Source organism: Papio anubis, chromosome 7 (assembly GCF_008728515.1).
Source record: "Papio anubis isolate 15944 chromosome 7, Panubis1.0, whole genome shotgun sequence".
Lineage (NCBI taxonomy): Eukaryota > Metazoa > Chordata > Mammalia > Primates > Cercopithecidae > Papio > Papio anubis.
In genome coordinates this window covers 31,709,518-31,731,285 of record NC_044982.1, presented here as the reverse complement: position 1 = coordinate 31,731,285, position 21,768 = coordinate 31,709,518, and the positions used below count along the sequence as shown (strand labels likewise).

The 21,768-nt window shown below is 54.6% G+C and overlaps 1 protein-coding gene across 2 annotated transcripts; it reads right to left on the bottom strand.

The window, feature by feature from the left end:
• Positions 1-1,085: 1,085 nt before the first annotated feature.
• Positions 1,086-14,709, bottom strand: PGF (placental growth factor). Of its 2 annotated transcripts, XM_003902060.4 has the most exons (7): positions 14,101-14,709; positions 12,838-12,880; positions 8,302-8,498; positions 7,454-7,530; positions 5,327-5,356; positions 5,161-5,223; positions 1,086-1,986 (listed from the first exon to the last, which is right to left on the bottom strand). In XM_003902060.4, the coding sequence occupies exons 1-7, from the start codon at positions 14,173-14,175 to the stop codon at positions 1,959-1,961; spliced, it is 513 nt and encodes a 170-aa protein (XP_003902109.1). In that variant the 5' UTR covers positions 14,176-14,709; the 3' UTR covers positions 1,086-1,958. The 2 variants fall into 2 exon arrangements, with proteins under 2 accessions (XP_003902109.1, XP_003902110.1); XM_003902061.4 differs by lacking the exon at positions 5,161-5,223.
• Positions 14,710-21,768: the final 7,059 nt, after the last annotated feature.

Genomic DNA, 21,768 nt, shown 5'->3' with positions numbered 1-21,768 from the left:
AGCACTTTGAGAGGCTGAGGCAGACGGATCACTTGAGGTCAGGAGTTCAAGACCAGTTTGGTCAACATGGTGAAACCCTGTCTTTACTAAAAATACAAAAAAGTAGCTGGGCATGGTAGTACATACCTATAATCCCAGCTACTCAGAAGGCTGAGGCAGGAGAATCACTTGAACCTGGGAGGTGGAGGTTGCAGTGAGCTGAGATTGTGGCACTGCACTCCAGCCTGAGCGATAGAAGGAGACTCCGTCTCAAAAAAAAAAAATGAATAAAATTAAAAAAAAAAAAGAAGATTTATTTAAATCCAGGCAGCATCTGCTGGTCCCTGCGTCTGTCGGGGAGCCCGAGCAGGCTGTAGGAGCTGCTGTTCAGTGCCCTGAGACCCAGCCCAGGATGCCTCTCAGGAGGGCCGAAGGAGTTCGGGAGCCCTTGCAGCACTGGGCTGGGGCAGCCCTAAGACCTGGGAGAGGAGGAGGAGATTGTGCTCTTGATGCTGTTAAAAAATGGCTGGGACCACCCTCTCCTCAACTTTGGAACCAAAACTACATCTTGGGAGCTCCTCGTTAGGGGAGGGGTGACCCCAGGGTGCAGTAGGAGCAGGCTGGGTGACCTCGGGGGCAGCCTTGAAGTGGCCTCCACAGGAACAGTCTCCAGTGACCACCCAGGGCCACTAAGACTTGAGATTGGGCCTCAATAGAAACGTGTCAAAGCCAGAAGAGCCATCCAGTCAGGCCACTCAGGTCAGAGATGAAACGTGAAGGCAGAGGGAAGCCCAGTGCCACTCGGTGAGTTACAAACAAAGCCAGGCCTCTGAACCCCACTTCAGTCTCGACTCTCCATCAGCCATTTCACCTTCTTGGGCCTAAGTGTCCTCAGCTATCAAAAGGAGGAAGGAAGGAGCAAGCTAACATGTTGTCGTGAGCTGTGACGTGCCCTCTCGTCGCCTGAGCGAGGCTTTTGAGATAAGGAAACTGAGGCTCAGAGAAGGTGCTGTGCTCTTCCTGTTACACCCCCATCCCGGGGTCTGTGTGGCTTCCGTTTCCGGCTGACGCTCACTGCCCCAGCAGACACACCCCCTAGATCAGCGTTTCCACACTAGAATACTTTATTCAAGAGAATCTGGCTTGGCAGTCAGATGGCCCTGCAGGGACAGCTTGTGGGGGTGCCAGGGCCCTCGGAGAACCTGCTCCCCTGCCACTGCCTTCAGCTGGGACACACAGGCTCCTCCCCTGGTGACTTCATCCCCACTGACTGAGCTGTTTCTCATCCAGGCAGCTCTTTGTCCAGCCCGGGGCCCACTCTGCATGTGTCTCTTAGAGGGGACAGGGTGGTGGAACCTTGGCCGGAAAGAACAATGTCCCAGCACAAGCAGATGGCAAAGTGTGGGGGGAGATCACAGGGCACAAGGAGTGGCAAAAGTCCCCAGACAACCACTGTTCTCCAGAGCTGAACGTTCTGATCTTCAGAAGAAGAGAGGGAAGTGGCTGCATCCCCTCCGCCCGCTGCTGGCCTTCCCACCAGCCAGGCCGTGGCACCCCCAGCAGGCTCCTCATCCCTACTTTGGACAGGAGCTCCGAAAGCAAGGGCTGCTTGTCTGTGCAGAGCCTGAGGCCCAAGAACAGGCAGCAGGGCCCCCTTCTTTCCTTCTCCAGGCCCCTGGAGACCTCCAGGGCCTCTGGGGCCTAGCTTGTCCCTCGGGAGGCCACGCGTCTTGCTTCTTCGGAAGCAGAAGCTCCCAAGGGTCTGTGGCTGGCTTCTCTCTTTCTCTCACGTTGTTGAAGGCACTGAATTCCTGACAGTCCTGTCCCTCCCTGCCCCTCGTCTTGGAGGGAGCGAGGCATTCAGCAGGGAAACAGTTGGCTAATAAATAGAGGGCAGGTACCAGCAGGAGTCACTGAGAGTGTGACGGTAATAAATACACGAGCTGGGGATGCGGGGTCTCTCTCTTCCAAGGGGCTGGTTACCTCCGGGGAACAGCATCGCCGCACCTGCCAGAGACCAAGCACAGATGGGGCGGGTATCAGCATGCTGGGGAGGGCGCAGTCTCCTCCTATGGAGGAGGGGGCAGGGCCAGAGGAGGAGCTTTGGCAGGGAGCATGGGGAGGGCCCAGCACTCCTGAGTTCCTGCTTGCCCCAAGCTGAGGAGAAGCTGGGAGCTACCCTTCACCAAGCACTTACCCAGGTGCCCAGCCCTGTGCCAAGCACTGTCTTCTTAACCCTCAACAACCTTCCATGAGGAAGGCACCCTGATTATTCTTGTGAAGATTAGGAAACTGAGGCCTAGAGAGGTAAAGAAGCTTGCCTGTGGTCACATGGCCAGTTGGTGACAGAGCCACATGTGAACCTAATCATACTCCATGCAATCATGCCTCTGATTACCCTAAGACAGCAGTCTCCAAACAGGGAAACGGGTACCACTAGACGCACGTGAGGACTGAGTACCGATGGATTTAAAGAAATCCATTTTCAGCCTCCAGGTCTACATTGCCTTAAAATTATTTTTGTGAGACAGTGGCTGAGATCTGCTTCTCTAGCCACAACACATCTTGCTCATTCTAAATCCTTATAAAGTGCTTTGCTGCCGGGTAAAAGTATTCTGGGGACATGAAAAAAAGAACAATTTGAGATATTGGTGTAGGTCTTGAGAAAGAAAATATGGCTAATGACTGGGTAACCAAGGCTTTCAACAAAACTGAAGAACAGCTTAACCAAATTGTCAGTCAGGATATCATGAGAAGTAATCTGTTCTTAGCAGAGCACCTTGAGATTTCTGGCAAATAACTTGGAAGGAGTTCAAGTACTTGAGTGACATCTAGTCTCATTTACTTATTTATGTGAACATGGTTTCTCAACCTTCTCATCAATAAAAAAATGATAAACAGGAATTAAATTAATGCAGAAGTCTGTCTCAGTCTGGCAGGAAATAACATTCATTAATGGATTCATTTACTAATTGAAACGAGGTAGACACATCCATCTCATTGAGATGCATTCCCAATCAAATTGATCGTATTTTTACGTTGAACATTTATTAAAACAGGACATATTTGTGCTGTTTTGACCAAATGGTGCTGCTAAGAATTATTTTGATAATTTATTTCAGGAGAAAATTTAATTTAGGTTTATGCTCACAGGAAATTTAAAATAATTCAAACTCATATATCTTTTTTTGTGGCAGATAAATATGACAAGGTAATCAATAAAAGCCTTCTGAAAATTAAAAGTACTATTACACTAGGCTGAAATTCTAGGGGGTGGGGAATGAAATGGAAATACAAGTTCCAGGAAAAAAGAAACAATGTAAATATACAAAGGGTTATGAAAGGAGGTGTTCGTGTATTTTTTTTTTTTTTTTGCTTATTCATTTTCTTAAAAGTAGATGATGGTAAGTATAACATTAAAATGGCATATTTAATAGGATACACCTGGAGAGTGTTATATAATAGCTTTGTATTAAAATATTGATATTTATAATATGCCAGAAAGTGTATCCTTTGTAATGACTTACACTTTTTTTTTTTTTGAGACAGGTTCTTGCTGTGTTACCCAGGCTGAAGTGCAGTGGATCGATCCCAGCTCACTGCAGCCTTGACCTCCCAGGCTCAGGTGATCCTCCCACCTCAGCCTCCTGAGTAGTTGGGACTACAGGCACATGGCACCATGTCCATCTAGTTTTTGTATTTTTTTGTAGAGACAAGGTTTCACCATGTTGCCCAGGCTGGTCTTGAACTCCTGGCCTCAAGCAATCCACTTGCCTCAGCCTCCCAAACTGCTGGAATTACAGGCATGAGCTACTGAGCCTGGCTTGACTTATAATTCTGATGAAAATGTTCAATGTCAACTTAAAAATGGGCAAGGGAGCACATGAGCTTTTGGAATTCTTTTTTTTTGAGATGGAGTCTCGCTCTGTCACCCAGCCTGGAGTGCAGTGGCATGATCTCGGCTCACTGCAACCTCCGCCTCCTGGGTTCAAGCGATTCTCCTGCCTCAGCCTCCCAAGTAGCTGAGATTACAGACGTGCACCAACACACCCAGCTAATTTTGTAGTTTTAGTAGAGATGGGGTTTCACCATGTTGGTCAGGCTGGTCTCAAACTCCTGACCTCAAGTGATCCACCTACCTTGGCCTCCCAACGTGCTGGGATTACAGGCGTGAGCCACCGCGCCTGGCCACTTTTGAAATTCTTTCAGGAGATTCCCTAGTGAAATGTCTGAAGACTGCTGCCTTGGGAATTGGAGCCATGGGACACTTTCTGCCTCGGGGTGCCGGCTGGTAACACGGACCCGGATGGACTTCACTGCCAGCTTGTTCCCCAAATTGCTGCGTGGGCCCAGAAAAGAGAGGAGAGCATAAACCCTAGGGGACACATTCCCCAGGATCCCTGTCTTCATGGAGTGGGGCTCATGGGGTCAGGACTTGGGTCAACTCCACTCCATAGCATGAAATAACTTCCTGGAGGCATGTGCGTGGGGGAGGCTTAGCCCCTAAAGGACAGCCCCCGTGTGACTGATGGACTGTGCATGTGAAATATTTTATTTTTTCTATTTACTGTCACAGATTTGGGTTTTCCCTTCTCTCATCCTTCTCTCCCAGCCACACTCAGGCCTGGGGCTCCATTCTGCTGCCCACCAGGTAAGAAGTGGGTTAGAAGCAGCAAGGGGACCCGAAGCAGCAATGCTCCCGGGAGCCCGCGGCGAGGGGCGCATGTTCCCCAGGGCTACTAGGAAGTCGCCCCAGATAACATCTCAGCTGATGACAGACTTCTCATCACTAGAAGGGAAATTCTAGTTTCCCTAGTGCAGGAATCCTGTTTGTTTGCTCACAGATGTACCTGACACACAGGAAGTGCTCAGTAAATGTTTGTAGGGTGACTAAATGTTTGCTGGACCTCCTGCCCCTCATTCTACACAGAGAAAAGCTAGGCTCACAAAGGTGAAATGATTTGTCCAAGGTCAATGGAAACCTAGGGCTAAGCCGGGACAAAAACCAAGGTCCACTGATGCTTCCTGGGCCCTAGAGTCTTGAGGAGGTGAGGCTCCCTGTCCTGCCCCCAAGACTGGCCTCAGTCCTGCCTCTCCCGCTCCCCAGCCTAACCCTGGCGGCAGGGCGGGGTTCCCCTCGGGCCCAGCCTCCTTGCCATCCCTGGGACCCCGCGCACTCACAGGTGGCAGTCTGTGGGCCTCTGCTTCTCTCTCCTCCTCTTCCCCCTGCCCTTGGGTCTCCTCCTGCAATAAGCCAAGCGTCAGGACAAGGTGGCTGGGGACCCCCATGCTAGGACAGAGGCTGGCAGGCCCGAGAATAGCCCCGAGCCCCAGCCAAACCACTTACCTTTCTGGCTTCATCTTCTCCCGCAGAGGCCTAGGGAAACAGACAGAGAGAGGGGCAGAGGACCGTTAGGAAAGCAATAAGTGGGGCTCCCTGCCGCCCGGATAGGTCCCCTCTGACATCCCAAGTCCTGGTCCTGCAGCTGACACTGAGGCCACTAGGGGGTAGCATGGAGCTGGCAAGGGAGAGGTGGCCAGAGCCTGGGGCTTCGCTCCCACTCCAGGCTCCGGTGACCTCACCGCAAGAGGGACAAATCAACCTCCTGGGGACCCCTGCCACCCGCTTCTGCACTTCTCAGCCTCTTGGCATCAAATGTGGGGTCGTTTCTGTCTGTTCTCTGCTGCTTTTTCTTTCTCACTTTCTTTGTCTGCTTTTTTCCCTTCCTTCCAGGGTGCACTCTGGGAATTTCCTCAGGGACAGGACACGATGGCCGGGCAGTGGACTGGTTGCCTGTCAGGGCACAGCCCCCACTCCACCCGAACAACATGGGGAGTGAGCGGCGGGGTGGGAGGAAGGGAGGGGGCATCAGTCCTGAAGTCACCAGGCATGTCTGGGCTCTGCCTCCCAGGGCTATGGCTGTTGGCCCAGAAGCCAGAAGAAAGGTGTCCCTGTTGCCTGGCTCCTGGCAGGGGACAAGGCCTCAGTCTTTCCTGGGAGTAGTGGGTGGAGACATGGGCCAGCATGGTAGCCGTCAGCTTTGGGGCCAGGACATGCTACCCTCGGCTGGTTCCTCCCTTGGGAGCCACGGCAAGGTACCAGGGCCTCTTGGGACTGTCTGGTTGTACCTCTCCATATTGGGCAAGTGAGAGACACTCTTGGAACCTCAGTCTCTTCATCTGCCTGCCCCCAAAGAGTGGCTGTCAGGGTAAAGGGGATGTAGAAGGTGACTCTGGGTCACCAGCCAGCATTGCACCCAGGAGGGTTCATTACCGAGCTATTATATGGATAAGCTCTGGCTTGGAGGGACGGGTGGAAACAAGTTGAGGCAGGGCCTCCAACACTCCAACAAAAGGGGCAGCGATAGCCCTGCCCAGAAGGCTAGGCTAAGCCTGGGAGCTATTAGAAAAGTGGTCACGGCCATGAGAGGTAGCACGAAGGCTTAGGATTTAGGTCAGGGCTCAGAATCCCTCCTCCCACACTCACTAGCTGTGATAAATCATGAAACTGTATTGAGCCTTGAATTTCTCATCTATAAAACAGGGATGACAATAGGATCTACCTCCCAGGGTTGTTATGAGAGCAGGGACCTTGCCCACCACTGCATCCCATCTAGGACAATGCCCGGCATGCAGTAGGTGCTCAATAAATGTATGTGACTAAATGAGAAACAATCAGGTGCCTCCTGCAGGGCTAGGCACAAAATGGGTACACAATAAGTGGTAGTCTTCCCTCCTCCTGCCCCTGGCTAGGGCTCTGGACTTCTAGTCTGGTGCCTTCATCCATGGCCCAGTGGTACCAGGAGCAACAGCTCAGCCCATTTTTCTCTTCCCTGAACCTCGCTGGCAGTGCCAGGCCTGTTGCTCCTGCTAACCAATGTTCCAAGTGTCCCCGGCACAGGCAGCAAGACTGGTGCTAGTCAGAGGCTCTGTGGATTGGGAGGGGCCGTAGCGGGGTGCTGTATCATCAGGGAAGCCACAGTGTCACCCTTCTTCTGCCCCCTTTCTCCTACCCGAGCTTGTCCTTCTTGCTGCTTCTCAGCCCAGTTTGCCCCCTCCTGTGGGCATGCAGCTTGGCCCAGAACTAAGTTCAGACTTGCAATGTCTTTGCCTCCAGGGACCTCTTTCAGAGGCCCGTGGCAGCTGCCTCCCGTCCCAGAGAAGGGGAATGACACGCACCAAACCCCAGCGAGGCTGGGAGGGACCCACGCTCTCTCTTCCCTTGCAGTATGTCAACAGCTGTACCCCAGCTGCTGGGACCAGCTCCCTCGGCAAAACTGGCTGGTCGGGGGACAAAATGAATGGCAGCCACCCCTGCCTGGTCCTGCCCTCTTGGTCTCCCTCAGCCTGGAAAAAAGTACAGCCCGCAGCGGGGATGGGGCAGCCTTTGCCTCTGCCCTGGGACCCATCTTTGCTGAGGGTGCCAAGAGCACAGGGGCCTTTCCCTGCTACCCGCCCCACCCCGGAGACCTACCGGCACTCGCAACGCACGTGCTGAGAGAACGTCAGCTCCACGTAGGAGGGCCGGTCCCCAGAGCGGATCTTTAGGAGCTGAAGAAAGAAAGAGTTGATGCCTGGATTGGGGAGTGGCCCATGAGTTTCCCGTACTCTTCTCTCTCTCCTTGTAAGGAGAACCCGATTCTGTTTCCTGTAGCCTGTGGACTACAGGCCCTCACTCCACTCTCATCGTGAGGCAAACGGCTCTCTCAGCTGCGTGGGGACCTGAGGGAGGCCGCTGTCCCTCCTTACCCAGGGGGCGCTAGCACAGCAATAGTGCAGGAAGGGGGCCATGTTCTGGAGTCAGAGACCCGTGTTCAGATCTTGACTCTTTTACCTGCTGAACAAGTGAAATAACATCTCTGAACCTCGAGTTCCCCATCTGTGAAATGGGAATGACACCAGCCTTGAAGGACTGAATGATGTACCACTTGTGGCACGCCTAGGACAGTGCTTGGCATTACTCAGTAAGTGCTCAATAAAACACTGCGTGTGTGACACGTAAGCTGCACTTGCTTGAAAAGGCACCAAATGCTCCTGGTGTCAACAGGGACTTTAATACAAGCAGATTTCTTTCCAGCTTTAACTAGACACCCTGAGTGTTGGGATAGGGCTCAGCATGAGGCTGAGAAAACTGGTGGGGGTGGAGGTGAGTGGGCTCAGAGCCATCGGGGGGCTCAGGAAGGAAGGGCCCTGGGCTGGGGTAGTAGAAGCACCGGCCTGGGAATCAGGCTCCAGTCCTGGGACCTGGGCCTATCTTCTTCCCTCTCCAGGTCCCTTCTAGTGGGCAGATTCGGTGGCCCCCTGGGCCGGGTGTGGACCTACCTGCATGGTGACATTGACCGTCTCCACCGGCACACAGTGCAGGTTCTCATCGCCACAGCAGCCGGTGCAGCGCAGCAGGGAGACACACGATGGGCTGAACATGTGCTCCACCTCGCTGGGGTACTCGGACACGATGTCCACCAGCCTCTCCAGCGCCCGGCAGTAGCTGCGGCCCCACACTTCCTGGAAGGGCACCACTGCGAGGAGCCAAGGGGGCTGGGTCAGGCCAGCAGAGACCTGCCCCTCGAAGCCCTAAACCTGGCTCCCAAGGCCCCGCTGGCCTTCCAGGTTCAGCCCCCAGCCCCTTCCGAGCTCCCTCAACTCTGAATTCCTAATGTGATCCCTCCGAAATGCCTGTGGGCCCCTTAGCTCATCTGCTGGATGGAAATCCCCGTGGAACAGAATCTCTCAGGGCCCTAAGCTTTGCTCTGTCCTCAACTCAGGCACCCACATCTGCCTTGGCTCCCTGGAGCTTTGCGGATTGTAGCCTCCGCAGCTGCCCAGGCCCTCTGGATCTTTCTCAAGCCCGACTGGTGCTTCCTCCACCTGGGAGAACTTGCAGAAAACAGTCATTTCTGGAGTCACGCAGGGAGGGTTGGCCTTCCCTTACTCCTCTGCTCAAACACCTTCCACGGCTCCCTCATTTCCTGCTCCACTCTGTGCCAGCTCCTCTGCCTGGCAACCAAGACCACATCCAGCAATGTGGCCCGACCCTCCTCTCCATTAAGTCCAACCAGCACTCACAGTGAGTCACGGCAGCACCGCATTCACTCGCAGCTCTGGGCTTGTGCACTCTGCAGCCCCTACAGCTGCTCTTCTTCCCCCTCCTCTCATTTCTATCCAAATAAATAAAGCCCACTCGCCATTTTCCAAGGCCTGCCTCCCCACCTCCTCTTTGAAGCCTTCCCCAGCAATTCCAGTGTGCACAGATGAGCCTCCCTTGAGCACGGCCTGGCCCCAAGGGGTTGTCTTATCTCTGTCACTGGTGGCTCTTATCTCCTTTACAACCAACCCGAGGCTCTATGAGGGCAGAGATGGATGTACCCGTAAACACAGGCTAAGTCATTCCTGGTTGATTAGATGATAGTTCACGGACGATCGTCCGGGACATCCCTGACCCCCATGATGTCCTGGTGATCGTGATGGGATCTTTTGAGGGCTGATCTGGAATCCCTCAAAAGATGCCGCTCTTTTGGGTGAAGGCCTGGGACCAGGCCCCAAATAGAGGCTCACAGAGAGTGGCCAGAGTCAGACACCTGGCTTCCAGTCCCAGCCCCACACTGGCTGTGTGACCTTGGGGAGATCAGTTAACCTTTCTGGGTAGATCAGTTTCCTCAGGTGGGAAAAAAGAAGGTTGGGAATAAATGGTTGCTAAGGTCTTTCCCTTTCTGACCAACTGCCTGTGAATCAGTGCCTGCAACCCAGCCCAGCCCGGAGACCATGGACAGAGAAACGCCCCCGGGTCTGGGTCATCCTGCTCTGCATCTGATGGTCATCATCAGCTAGTTGGAAAGAATCAGGAGCTGGCTCACCAGGGCCCTGCAGCCTCTGCCATGGAATAATGGCCTCTCCCAGCAACCCCTCATTTCTTCCAGGCCTCTGCCTAGGAGGCAGAAGGGGCCAAAGTCCATTCCACTGAGCCTATGAGGACATGCGCCTCCTGGTAATCTCAGAAGAAAAATAAACTTCAGTCCTAGCAGAGGCCCTCGGGAAAGGCTGCAAACTGGTGGAAAATACCCAGAGGCGGTGTGTCCATGTGGAGCTGGCTAGGCAGTCATAGAGGCAATAAACAGTGTTATCTGCTTGTTTGCTGCTCCACTCTACCCTGCTCTGCTTAGAGGGCACTAGGGCTGGGCTAGGGGCTGGCGGTGGGGGGAATCCATAGGCCTCCCCTGACTCTACCACTCCATGCCCCGGGTACTGCCCCGGAACCCAGTGGGAAACAAGGCCTCTCTCCCCAAAGGTGCCCACAGTACAGGGAAGCCTGCCTTTGCAGTCCAGGGTCAGAGAGCACCTCCCTATCACCAGCTCCTTGAGCTGTGTGTTTAGTTTAAAATCTTCATGAGCACTATGTGACTCTGAACGTTTAATCTCCACCTTTATGGAAAACATAAATAACAGCAGAGGAATAACGAACTGCCAAAACAACACGGAAGATTCAGGTTCCTGCCTTGGAACCAGTCATCAGCGAGGGGACAGCAGCAGAGAAGGGGCACCCCAGCCCCCTCCCATCCTGCAAACAGACGCCCACCCAGCTGGGCTGCGGGGCCATGGCCACCTTTGGCAGAACTGGCTGGGCCTGGGCAGCGGCAGAAGGGATTTCCTTTCCTCACCCCACATCCCACCATGCAGACTCCGGGTCCCTGAAACCCTGGAATCTGCCAATTTCCCGGCCCCGTGGCCGAACCACGTTGCGGGAGGGCTGAGAAGGAGGTGGGCTGGAGCCTGGTTTACCTGGCAGCCACCAGGAAAGAGGGCAATTCATCCCTGAAGGCCCCCGTATGGGTGTGTGGGAGAAACAAAAGGGGCTGGGTGAGGGGCCAGGCTGAGGGAGTGTGCAGTGACCACTCCCAGATGTGGGCCATGTCCCTCAGGAAAGAGCTCTGCTCAGCTGTCCCTGAGAGCACTTCCGCTGGCCCCAGACCTGCTCCGGGAGGGGGTGGGGGTGAGAGCAATGGGAAGCTGTGGCCCCCTCAGGCACTGCCAGAGCTGGGTGGTCCCCAGGGCTGCTCCTGAGGCCATGAGTGGGCCCTCAGCTCTCTCACCAGCCCTGAGAGTGAGCCTCCCACCTGCCTGCCACCACCTGGGATGGGGGAGACTCCAGAAGAGAAATGCTTAATCCTGAGAGCAAGTTTCTGTGGAGGGCACTGGGGACGAGCCACAGGGCTGGGCAGAGCCACTGGCCACTAGCCCAAGCCCACAGGTGTCCTCTCCATGGTCACTGGCAGGGCACACAGACAGCCTCCCACAAGGGACACTCTGCTCATGCCTGATCAGCCACGGAGCTATTGGGAGCACTCGGTTCTGCCAGATCCATGAGGAGTGCCTGAGGCTTGGGGCGACCCCCAGGGCCTCTCTGAGCCTCAGGTCCTGCATCTGTAAAAATGGAGTACATCGCCTTCCTACTTCACAGCCTGTGGTCAAAACAGAATGACAGAAAATGCCTAACACTGTTCCTGTGAATAGTAATAGTAAAAATCAACGCCCATGGCTGGCCATGCTGCCTCTTGCTCTGGTGTTAATAGGTGGGATGACATTTTCAGATTTGGAGAGCTGGAGTGCAAAGCTCATTGTACTTCTCCTGGTCAGATTGCACACTCCCTGATTGATAAGTGTGACAGGAGAGCTGACCTAACGAATCTACACTTCCAGGCCTCCTCGCCTCGAATCCTGGGTGATATGTACACCCATCTCTCCTCCCTGGAGTTAGAGAACAGGTCCCTTTTTCAATCTCGGAAAAAGAAGAAACCATAGACATCACATAGTCTAAGGCTCCCATTTTACAGATGAGGAAACTGAGGCTAAGGCATCTTTGGTAGCTGTGGCCTGACCTACACTAAAAGCACCAAAAAGGGGATAGTGTGGAGGTAGGGGATGGGTCCTTCCCCAAATCCCAAGGAGCATAATGTTGTGCTGGTTCCAGAGGCACAGCAAGGGAGGCATCCATGAAGTCAAGGGCAGCTGCCTCCTCTACCTGCTCAGGGGTCTAGGGGCCTGAGCCTCAGGTGTCAGAGTACGGCCAGGCCCGGGAGAGGCGGGCTGCCAGGCAGGCAAGGCCAGCAGAGGGTGTTCCCAGCACGCAGATGGCTATCACGCGTGTGCGTGTGCATGTCCCTACATGCCCCCTCTCCCATGGCGCAGGGGAAGCCTCAGCGGTGGCGTGTGGCCGCTCTGCACGTCTTGGAGAGGCAGGGAGGGAGGAGCGAGGTAGGGGGCCTGGCATGGGCCTCCTGCCTTCTGCACGTATGTCTCTTTGGCAAACGTCTCATTGCCCTTTGAAGATTCCCTCTTGAGGCAACCAGGGCGGGGAGTGGAGGGGCCAGGGAGGGCACGATTCATGTTCTGTCTGTTTATAATCAATGGAAAGGCATGGTCAGATCCAGGCAGTTCCACCAGGGCTGGGCTGCTGGGGAGGGCCCCTCACCCATTCCTGATCCTCTTGACTGCACACTGCATCCAGCTCCCAGACCCCCATTCTGGCCCCTGGCACTCACTCCCCACTCTGTCCTCCAAGACCCCATCCATACGCTTAAATCATGCTGGGGAAGGGCTCTGAGCCAGCTCAATGAACCCTGGCTATACTGGCCCCAGTCCCACTCTCTGTGTGCTGGTGACCCCAGCCCACACCTCTCTAGTCTCTGGGTCACCATGAGGGGATCTCTTAGGCCCTGCCAAAGTCATCAGCTAGGATATCTAGCTCGTAGGCTCTCCCCAACTTTTATCAACCTGCACCCACACTTTATGCCACGCCTGGGCTTGGGAGAAAGGAAGAGAGGGGCTTGGGGATCATGCAAACCCCCAGCCTGGCCAGCTTACCTTCCACCTCTGACGAGCCGTTCCCAGCAGACAAGGCCCACTGCTGTGGACAGAAAGGTACAGAGATGAGCCTGGGACACCTTGGGGCTCTGCACTCTTGGGCCAAGTGTGATGGCAGGAAGGTAGGGGCCCCTCTGGATTCCTTCCCACTTGCTGCACAGGCTCTGCCCTGTCTCAGAGCAGCCTGAGCACAACTAAAAACTCACCGGACCCTAGATAGGTTAGGTCCCACCCCTCTCTGGCCTCAGTTTTCCTCATTTGGAAAAGGATGGGAGGCTAGAAGCTTTTGGAGACCCTTGGCCTGCTGCGTCCCAAAGATCTTCCAATCCTGTGGGTCTCCCTTCTACCCAGCCCCCCCAGTTCAACCCTGCTGGGCCCTGTACAGCCCGCCTTGGCTGGGTGCCAGAGCCCAGGGGGAGGTGATCAGCTGGTGGGAGCGGAGGGGTTGGAGCGGGTGGCGCCATGAGCTGGTGCAGCCGGTAACGTTACACCTCTGGCGAGCCCTGCAGCAGGCAGGCGGGTGGCTGGGCTGCTCCGGCTCCTCAGGGACTGCCCAGCCCACTCCTACTCTTGGGCTGGGGCTGGGGACTCCCAGGGCAGTGGGACAACACAGTGGGAAGGGAGCTCATTGGCTTTGTCAGGATTTCACTGCCCAAGCTGGCTCCCAGCCAGACTCACCCGGCTCCTGGGAAAAGGGCCCTGCTCACTTCCCCAGGCCCTGCACTCAGGACCTCCGGCCACCCACCCAGGAGAAAAGGCACAGCGAGACCCCTTGTCTCATCCCCAGCCCACCCAGGAGCCCACGGCTCAGTCCTGAGCCCTGGTGGGGGCAGGGCCCAGCCTTCCCACCATCAGCCTCTTCAGCTGGCTCCTCCACCACCCCCACCAGGCCAGGTCAGAGGTCCTGGGGACGCCTGGTTGGCCATGGGGCCTCGACCCTGACCACAAGGCCAGGGACCCGCCTGGGATTAGTGGACAGATGCTTTTAGCAAAGCCACCAGGGCTCCAGAGGCCAGACAGGAAACCTCCCTCCCTCCCTCCCTGTGGCTTCCCTGCCCCCACTAAGACAGCCCCCAGGACCTGGGGGACAGCCAGCCTGAGGTCTCTTCCCAAAGGAAAGAAGTCCAGCCTGGCCTTTAGGAAGTATGTGGACATCCTTGGATTTGCTGCTCCCTGGAGCGAGTCTGTGATTTCAGAGTCCCCTGCTTCCAGTGCTGGGATAGGGAGGTCAGGGGAGCCGGGCTAGGTGGGGGTAGCTCTTACCTGGGGGGGCACAGCAGGCAGCGCCAGCCCAGCCAGGAGCTGCAGGAAGCAAGGGAACAGCCTCATGGCCGGCATCTTCTCAGACGTCCCGAGCCAGGGGGCTCCGAAGGAAAACCACCATGCTCATCCCCCGGGGAGCCCCTGGCACAGGAGCAGAAGAGCTGAGTGGGCGGCTGGACGCCCCCCTCACTGCTGCCCCGAGGCCCCGGCCGGTAGTTCGAGCATCTTCTGGAAGCCGTGGGGAGTCAGGAGCCCGCAGGTAAGGCTATGGCTGGGGAGCCCGACCGGGAGCGGTCCGGCGGGGCGGGGCGCCGAGGGGCAGGCGGGTCCCAGGGAGGGTCCGTCGGGCGCCCAGTGCCACCCCAGGTCCTCCCGCAGCTGGGCGGCCGTCCGAAGATGCAGTTTCTTCCGCAGACAGCAGCTCCCTTCTGGGACTGCAGCCGGCCCGCGCCTGGGTTTCAGGGGCTGAGCTGGGGCGGGGCTCCGGGCCTGCCCCGCCCACAGCAGAAGAGGTTCCCGAGCCGAGTTCCCGCAGCGCCCGGCCAGCCCGCAGCCCCGGAGCCCGCAGCCCCGGAGCCCGCAGCCCCGGAGCCCGCAGTGCTTGCGAGGGGCGCTCGGCAGATCCGCACGCCTCGACGAGCCCAGCCCGCAGCTCCCCAGGCCACGCCGCGCCCGCCCGCAGAGCCCACAGCCCCCACAGCCCCGCTTCGGCTCTCGGGGCCGTCACCTGGGATGGGACCATCCAGGTGTGGAGCCCAGCGTCAGCCGTCAAGGCTCATGTCCTAGCGGCCTCTGCAGGAAGGGCCGTCCCGGATCCCTGGGAAGGCAGCCATGCCCACACACCTCGGGGGCCAAGGGATTCCTAGCCCCGTTTTATAGATGAAGAAACCGAGGCTCCGAGAGCACCCCTGCCTGCGTATGTCGAATGGACATAGGCATTCTTGGAAAGTGTGTGTGTGTGTTGTGTGTGTGCGCGCATCTGTGTGTCCGAGGAACTGGCAGAGACAAAACCCAAGCCCTACGTGACTCCAGAACCGTCTCTCACCCGACCCACCATCCTCCTAGCCAGGCATGGACACAGTGGGCGGCCCACAGGAAACCCCTCAGGGCACCTGACTGGAGGATCAGGCCTGCTGCCTCCTTGGGAAACAGTCTTCTCAGACCCTCCCTGTGGCCTCACCCAGGCATCTCCTCCTGGTCCCTGGTCGAGGAGGAACTGTTCGCTGCGCGGGGGTCCGCGTGTATCTGCACATGTGCACGGGCATTTGCGGGTCTGTGAATATCCACGTGTGCTGTGTGTCCGATCCTCTGTGTGGTCTGAGTGCGTGTGACTACTGTACATCCAAATACGACTCTGTATTTGTCTGTGGGGGTCAGGTCTCTATATCTCTGTATTCTTGTGTGATTTGTATGTATCCACTGTGTGTCTGGGTGTGTTTGGAAGTGTCTGAATGTGTATCTTTCAATGGGACTGTGAGTCTGCATGCCTGCCTGTGTATATCTGTCTCTGTGGGTGAAGACCGTGCCTCTCTCTGTGCGTTTGTGTGTGCCCTCCCTTGGTTCTGGATCTTTCTTTACCACCACCCCTCTCACTGCCTTCTGTGTCCAGCTCCCAAGCTGCAGGAACCTGGCAGGATTGGGAGTCACGAGTTGGGCTGGGCCTGGGGCTGGTGGGTGGCTGTGGGGGAGGAGGGAGGCCTGGGAAGTGGCCCCTACAGCTTACATTCCAGCCAGGAGCAGGGAGGCCAGGGCAGCCCCAGCTTTCACCCCAGTGACCTCTGTGTCCGCTGCCTGCCTGCCTGCCCACCCACGAGGGGCTGCCAGAGATGCAGCCTGCCTGCCTGGCCGGCCCTAAGCCTGGAGGTTCAGGAGGTGGAGGCCAGTCACCAGCCAGCTAAGTGGGGTCTGCAAGGAATATTCTGATGAGCTTCAAACAAGCTGGGGTTCTTGGGGTAGACAAACCCCTTCCTGGGCCCGGGGTCATTGTGGAGGGTCACTGTGCATGTGTATGCAGGTGAGTAGGTGTGTGTTTGTGCATATCTGTATTGTATATGTTGCCCATAACATCTTTGTGTACATATGCATGTGTTTGTGTGTGTCTTTAGTTTGGGTATGGATTTGTGTATGTGGGCACAGGTGTGTATTGTGCACAACTGTGTGTGCATGTGCTTAAGTATCTTCATTATATATGCTTATCTATAACTGAGTGTTTCTAGCACTTATGCATGGGATGTGTCTTTTGTGTATGAGTTTGTATTTTTTTTTCTGAGGCAGAGTCTTGCTCTGTTGCCTAGGCTGGTGGACAATGGTGCAATCTTGGCTCACTGCAACATCTGCCTCATGGGTTCAAGCGATTCTTATGCCTCAGCCTCCCAAGTAGCTGGGATTCCAGGTGTACACCACCATGCCTGGCTAATTTCTGTATTTTTAGTAGAGACGGGTTTTTGTCATGTTGGCCAGACGTACCCAGCCTGTATTCATTAATTTGTTTTTTCATTTGGCAAGTGTTGCCTGAGCCCTACTATGCTCCAGGCACTGTTCTAGGTGCTAGGGATATGATACGGAGGGTCTCTCTAAGTTTACGTTAATGGAGTGGGGGGATACCGATGGCTGGGGATGCCGAAGTTCTCTTTCCTGAGTGAACTCCACACTTTGGGTGAAGTCTGTGGTTCCCACAAGTGCACCTCAGTCCTTCATCACTAAATTGGGGACCATACCCTTCTAAACCCAGCTTCCTGGGTTGTGAGATGAATTAGCCTAGGGTAGGCTCAGTGGCAGAGACCAAGGAGACGCTAACATTTCCATGGATTGAATCAAAGTTTGTTCTTGCTCACATCCAGTCCAGAGCAGCTGTGCTAGTAGTTCTGCTCCCCCACTTTTTTTTTAATTTTCTAAATTTAAATTTAAATTTTTAGAGACAAGGTCTTGCTCTCTCTCCCAGGCTGCAGTGCATTGGTGTGATCACAGCTCAATGCAGCCTCCAACTCCTGGGCTCAAGGGATCCTCCCGCCTCAGCCTCCAGAATAACTGGGACTACAGGTGTGTGTTACCATGCCCAGTTAATTTAAAAACTTATTTTTTTATGTAAAGACAGGGTCTTGCCATCTTGCCTAGGCTGTGCTCCTTTGTACAGTGGCCCCACTATTGACCAGCCACATTGCCTCAAACAATTTCCTTTGTTTTCAGAGCCCCAGCTTCCTCCATCTGTAAGAGTGGGAATAATAACTGTACTTATCTCATAGGGTTGTGCGAGGACTAAGAAAGCACCTGTGGTGCAAAAAATGGTAGCAATTGGGCATGATTTCTAATTTAATTTTTGACTTGTATTAGAGAAATAAAAATACTACAGTTAGACTGAATGCAGTGGCTCACGCCTGTAATCCCAGCACTTTGGGAGGTCGAGGAGGACAGATCACCTGAGGTTAGGAGTTCGAGACCAGCCTGGCAAACATGATAAAACCCTATCTCTACTTAAAATACAAAAATTAGCCGAGCGTGGTGGGAGATGCCTGTAATCCCAGCTACTCGGCAGGCTGAGGCAGGAGAATCCCTTGAACTCAGGAGGCAAAGGTTTCAGGGGGCCGAGATTGTGCCACTGCACTCCAGTCCGTGTGACAAAGCAGGACTCCGTCTCAAAAAAAAAAAAACCCTCAAAAAAAACCCCCCAAAAAAACCAACTACAATTACAGAGCAGAGTGCTGTAGCATGGACATGAGATAGAAAATAAAGAATCTTATGCTTCTGCCTGTGGCAGTGGAGGGAAAAAATGGAGTGATTTGCATAGGTGCACACAAACACTAATTCTCACCATCACGGTGCAGTCTCTCAATCCTCAACTGTCACTGAGGCCCTGGAAGTAGACTCAGGGGCTTAGGGGTGGCAGTCAGTGCCCCCAACTCAACACTTAACTGTTTATCACCACAATCACTTGCTGTTGTTTCAGGGAGAGAAGTAATATTTATTGAACACCTATTATATGCCAAACAGTGTGCCTGGTGCTCTAACCACCTTGACTCTTTGAATTCTGATCACAACCCTGTAGTGGTAGGTTTTAATTATTTCCATTTTGAAGATGGAAAGATGGAGGCCCAGGGAGTTTATGTAATTTTCCAATAGTTGTTTAGCTACTAAAAAAGGAACAGTGATGGTGATCAAGCTGAGATCTTTCTCCAAAGGTCTTTCCAGTGAACCTAAGCCCTAGCTCCCAATCTTACTGCAAGGACGTTGAAGGTAAGGGCTGAAGTCTTGAACTGTTTCTGGGTCTTCCCCATGCTGGAGCAGAATGGATGCTTGACAAACTTGGGATGGTTGATGTGTGGAAGGAAGGAGCCCTGATCTCAGGAGCTGACTCTTATGTGGGGAGTCGGGCAGATACAGATAAACATGGGGGGCTGGCTGTAGAAACACTGGGCCACAACAATGTAGTGGACTCTGAGCAGTCATGGCTTCCAGTCTGCAGGCCAGCCCCTGGCCCCCAAGGCATCCTGCAAACACAATTTCCCATACTATTAGTCATGGTGTTAGCCTGAAACACCTGCCCCAACCCATCCCAGCTTGTAGGTTTTCAGCTTCCTGACTCATTTTCCCATTTTCCCATTTTCTAGCCATTTTCCCGTTTTCTAGTCTCTTTGTTGTCTTGGCCCTCTGAACTTTTCCCTAGTGATGACTTGTCCTCTCCTAATGACAGTTCAGCACCTGCCTCTGGAGAGGTGTCTCAAGTGGTCCTGGGTAAACACCCTCTGCCTCTGACCTTGTTCCTGAGTCCCGGACTTGGGTGGCTGAGAAGTGTAGCATCCAAGGATTAAAATCTTCCTCATCCTGGCTGGTAGAAAGGGCAACAGTGGGCAGCTCTGGGCCAACAGCCTTTTCATTTTATAGACTGAACCTACATTATAGGCAGCAGCTATTCAAAGCTGCCAGCAAGCAGATGCTTGGTTGAGCTCCTTTGCCTTCTCCCCCTGCCTCCTGGGCTGCGATTTCCTGTGGATCCACCCCAACCTCCATCCTGGGCTCTTCTTCTCTTTATGCACTTGTTCTAGGCAGGCTTCCATGGCTTCCCTGGCCACCAGCACTAGGTAAGACACCCTGGTCCAGGTTCCCACAGTACCTTGAATTCCCCTCCATCATGGCACCTGGCCTTCAGTATCATAATTGCCCAGTTGCTTATCTGTCTTGCCTAACAGAAGGTAAGATCTAAGAGGGCAGGTACTGTGTCTCTTGTTTACCCTTGTAGCCTCCACACCTTGCTCAGTGCCTGGCACATAGTAGGCCTTAAATTGATATGTTTTGAGTTGGATCAATCCTCGGAGACTAGTCCTTCCCCATGGGGAAAATGTCCCGAGTCTGGCCCTTCCTTACTCACATGCCCTTCAGCTGTTCAGAGGTGCCCCCTCCTAGACCCCATACTCAAGAACCATCAACTTGGGTGGGCCCCTCTGATGGTGAGGGATGGGGAGTGTGGGAGAACCACCTTTTGTTACTGTGTAATCATGTGCTGGGTTGGTCACCACAGCCCCACCAGCCGCCAAGGGACAAGGCTTATGTCTCAGGCCAGAGACCAGAACCCAGTGGGAGGCCTGGGGTGGGGCCCTGTTGGAAGTGGGCCAGGAGAAGAGCCCATGGGTGACCAAGTGTTCCCAGGGGTGGGAAACAAGATGGCATCTGCCACAAGAGCTGGGAACAAGGGAAGCCAGGCGAGGTGCCCACGGCCTTGTCCCAGGCTTCTGGGGCGACGTGTCGTCACCAAAGGAATGGAAACCTGTACTTTGGGAACTTGGCAGCCAGGGCTGGGTTTTTCGTGTTTTCTGTAATTATTTCCCTTTTGTTCTCCCTTAGTATTTAGTAAAGCCCTTTGTGAAAATGCCAGCTGGTCTCAGCTGTGCTAAGAGCGGTGACAAAGGGGGACTCTGTGCGTGCTTGGCCCTAAGCTTTAATGGAGGGACCTGGCTTAATGGTGGCAGCAAAGTCAAGGACCGTCAAGGACACAGGGAGGCTCTGGGAGCCACGGCCCACACCTCATGTCCAGACAGCCTCCTCAACACTGAGTCTCCTCCCAGGCTCTTCCAGGACCCAGCTTCAGTAACCTGGGCTTTATTGAAACCTAGGGAGAGTTTGAGACCAGTCTGGACAACATAGTGAGACCCCATCTCTATGAAAAAAAAAAAATAGCCAGACATGGTGGCGTGTTCCTGTGGTCCCAGCTACTCAAGAGACTGAGGTAGGAGGGTTGCTTGAGCCCAGGAGGTTGAGGCTGCAGTGAGCTGTGATAACACCACTGCTCTCCAGCCTGGGCGACAGAGCGAGATCCTGTCTCTGGAAAACAAAAAACAAAAAGGAAAAAGAAAGAAGAAGGAAACCTGGAGGACCGGAGTGCCAGCGATGGCTGATTTGAGAGATAGTGTTTGTATCCCAGTGGTGTAGAAAGCTCTCCTGAAGGCCGGGCGTGGTGGCTCAAGCTTGTAATCCCAGCACTTTGGGAGGCCGAGACGGGTGGATCACGAGGTCAGGAGATCGAGACCATCCTGGCTAACACAATGAAACCCCGTCTCTACTAAAAAAAAATACAAAAAAAAAAAAACTAGCTGGGCGAGGTGGCGGGCGCCTGTAGTCCCAGCTACTCGGGAGGCTGAGGCAGGAGAATGGCGGGAACCCGGGAGGCGGAGCTTGCAGTGAGCTGAGATCCGGCCACTGCACTCCAGCCTGGGTGACAGAGCGAGACTCAGCCTCAAAAAAAAAAAAAAAAAAAAAGAAAGCTCTCCTGAAATCCAGAGGCCGGGCACCTGCTGTGTTCCAGGTACCCCATAGGGTGACAATCCCTCCCCAGCTGGGGATGGCTTGGTGAGCTGCTATTCAGGAGTGAGACCTCTGAGCTATCTTCGTTTTCTGCTCTTACAACATAGGGCCCTTTCTAAGCCTTGGACCCTTGCCTGTCTGTTGCCCACCAGGGGTGGACACTCAGCCAGTCCCTTCCCACCTGCCTGGGACCCACCACATCTTAGTTCCCGGGACTGTGCCCCTCTTCTCCTAAGCCCTTTTCCCATCCCCATTGCAGCTCTCAGCTGCTCTGGCGAGAGGGGCCCAGGGAGACCTTCTTCCTCAGGAACAATCACCCCTTTCTCTCTGCTGTGTAAGTGATACACGAGGAGAGGAAGCTATTTGTAACTAATTGGCTGTGATGAGGAATGGAGCCTTTGGAGAAATGGAGAGCCCCGCGATCGCTCGGGGCGGTCCTGCCTCAGGTTGACAGCTGGGTGGTTCTCTTCAGAGGGGGCAGTAGATCACCCCTTCCTCTGCCACCACTCCACTGGGGAGGCCTAGGGGGACGCTGGCAGGTGGTAGCTCCTGCCATTTGCACCTACTGTGTGCAGGCTCCCTGCTTAACATGTTCAATACCTGGAAATCTCTCAAACACCTTCAAGGGAAGTATTATTGTGCCCACATTTCAGCTGAGAAAATGGGTCAAGAGAGGTGAAGTCACTTATGCGAGGTCCTGGGTCCCGCAGCCCAAAAGTAACAGAAGCAAGAGAAATGGACAAGGATCAGCTGAGGATGACCAAGGAGACAGTGTCGGGGAGGGATTAAGATCCTGCTTCTTACTGGCTGTGTGACTTCGGGCAAGTCTTTGCAGCTTCCTAACCCATCTCAGAGGTGGGCTGTGTGGCTTAAACA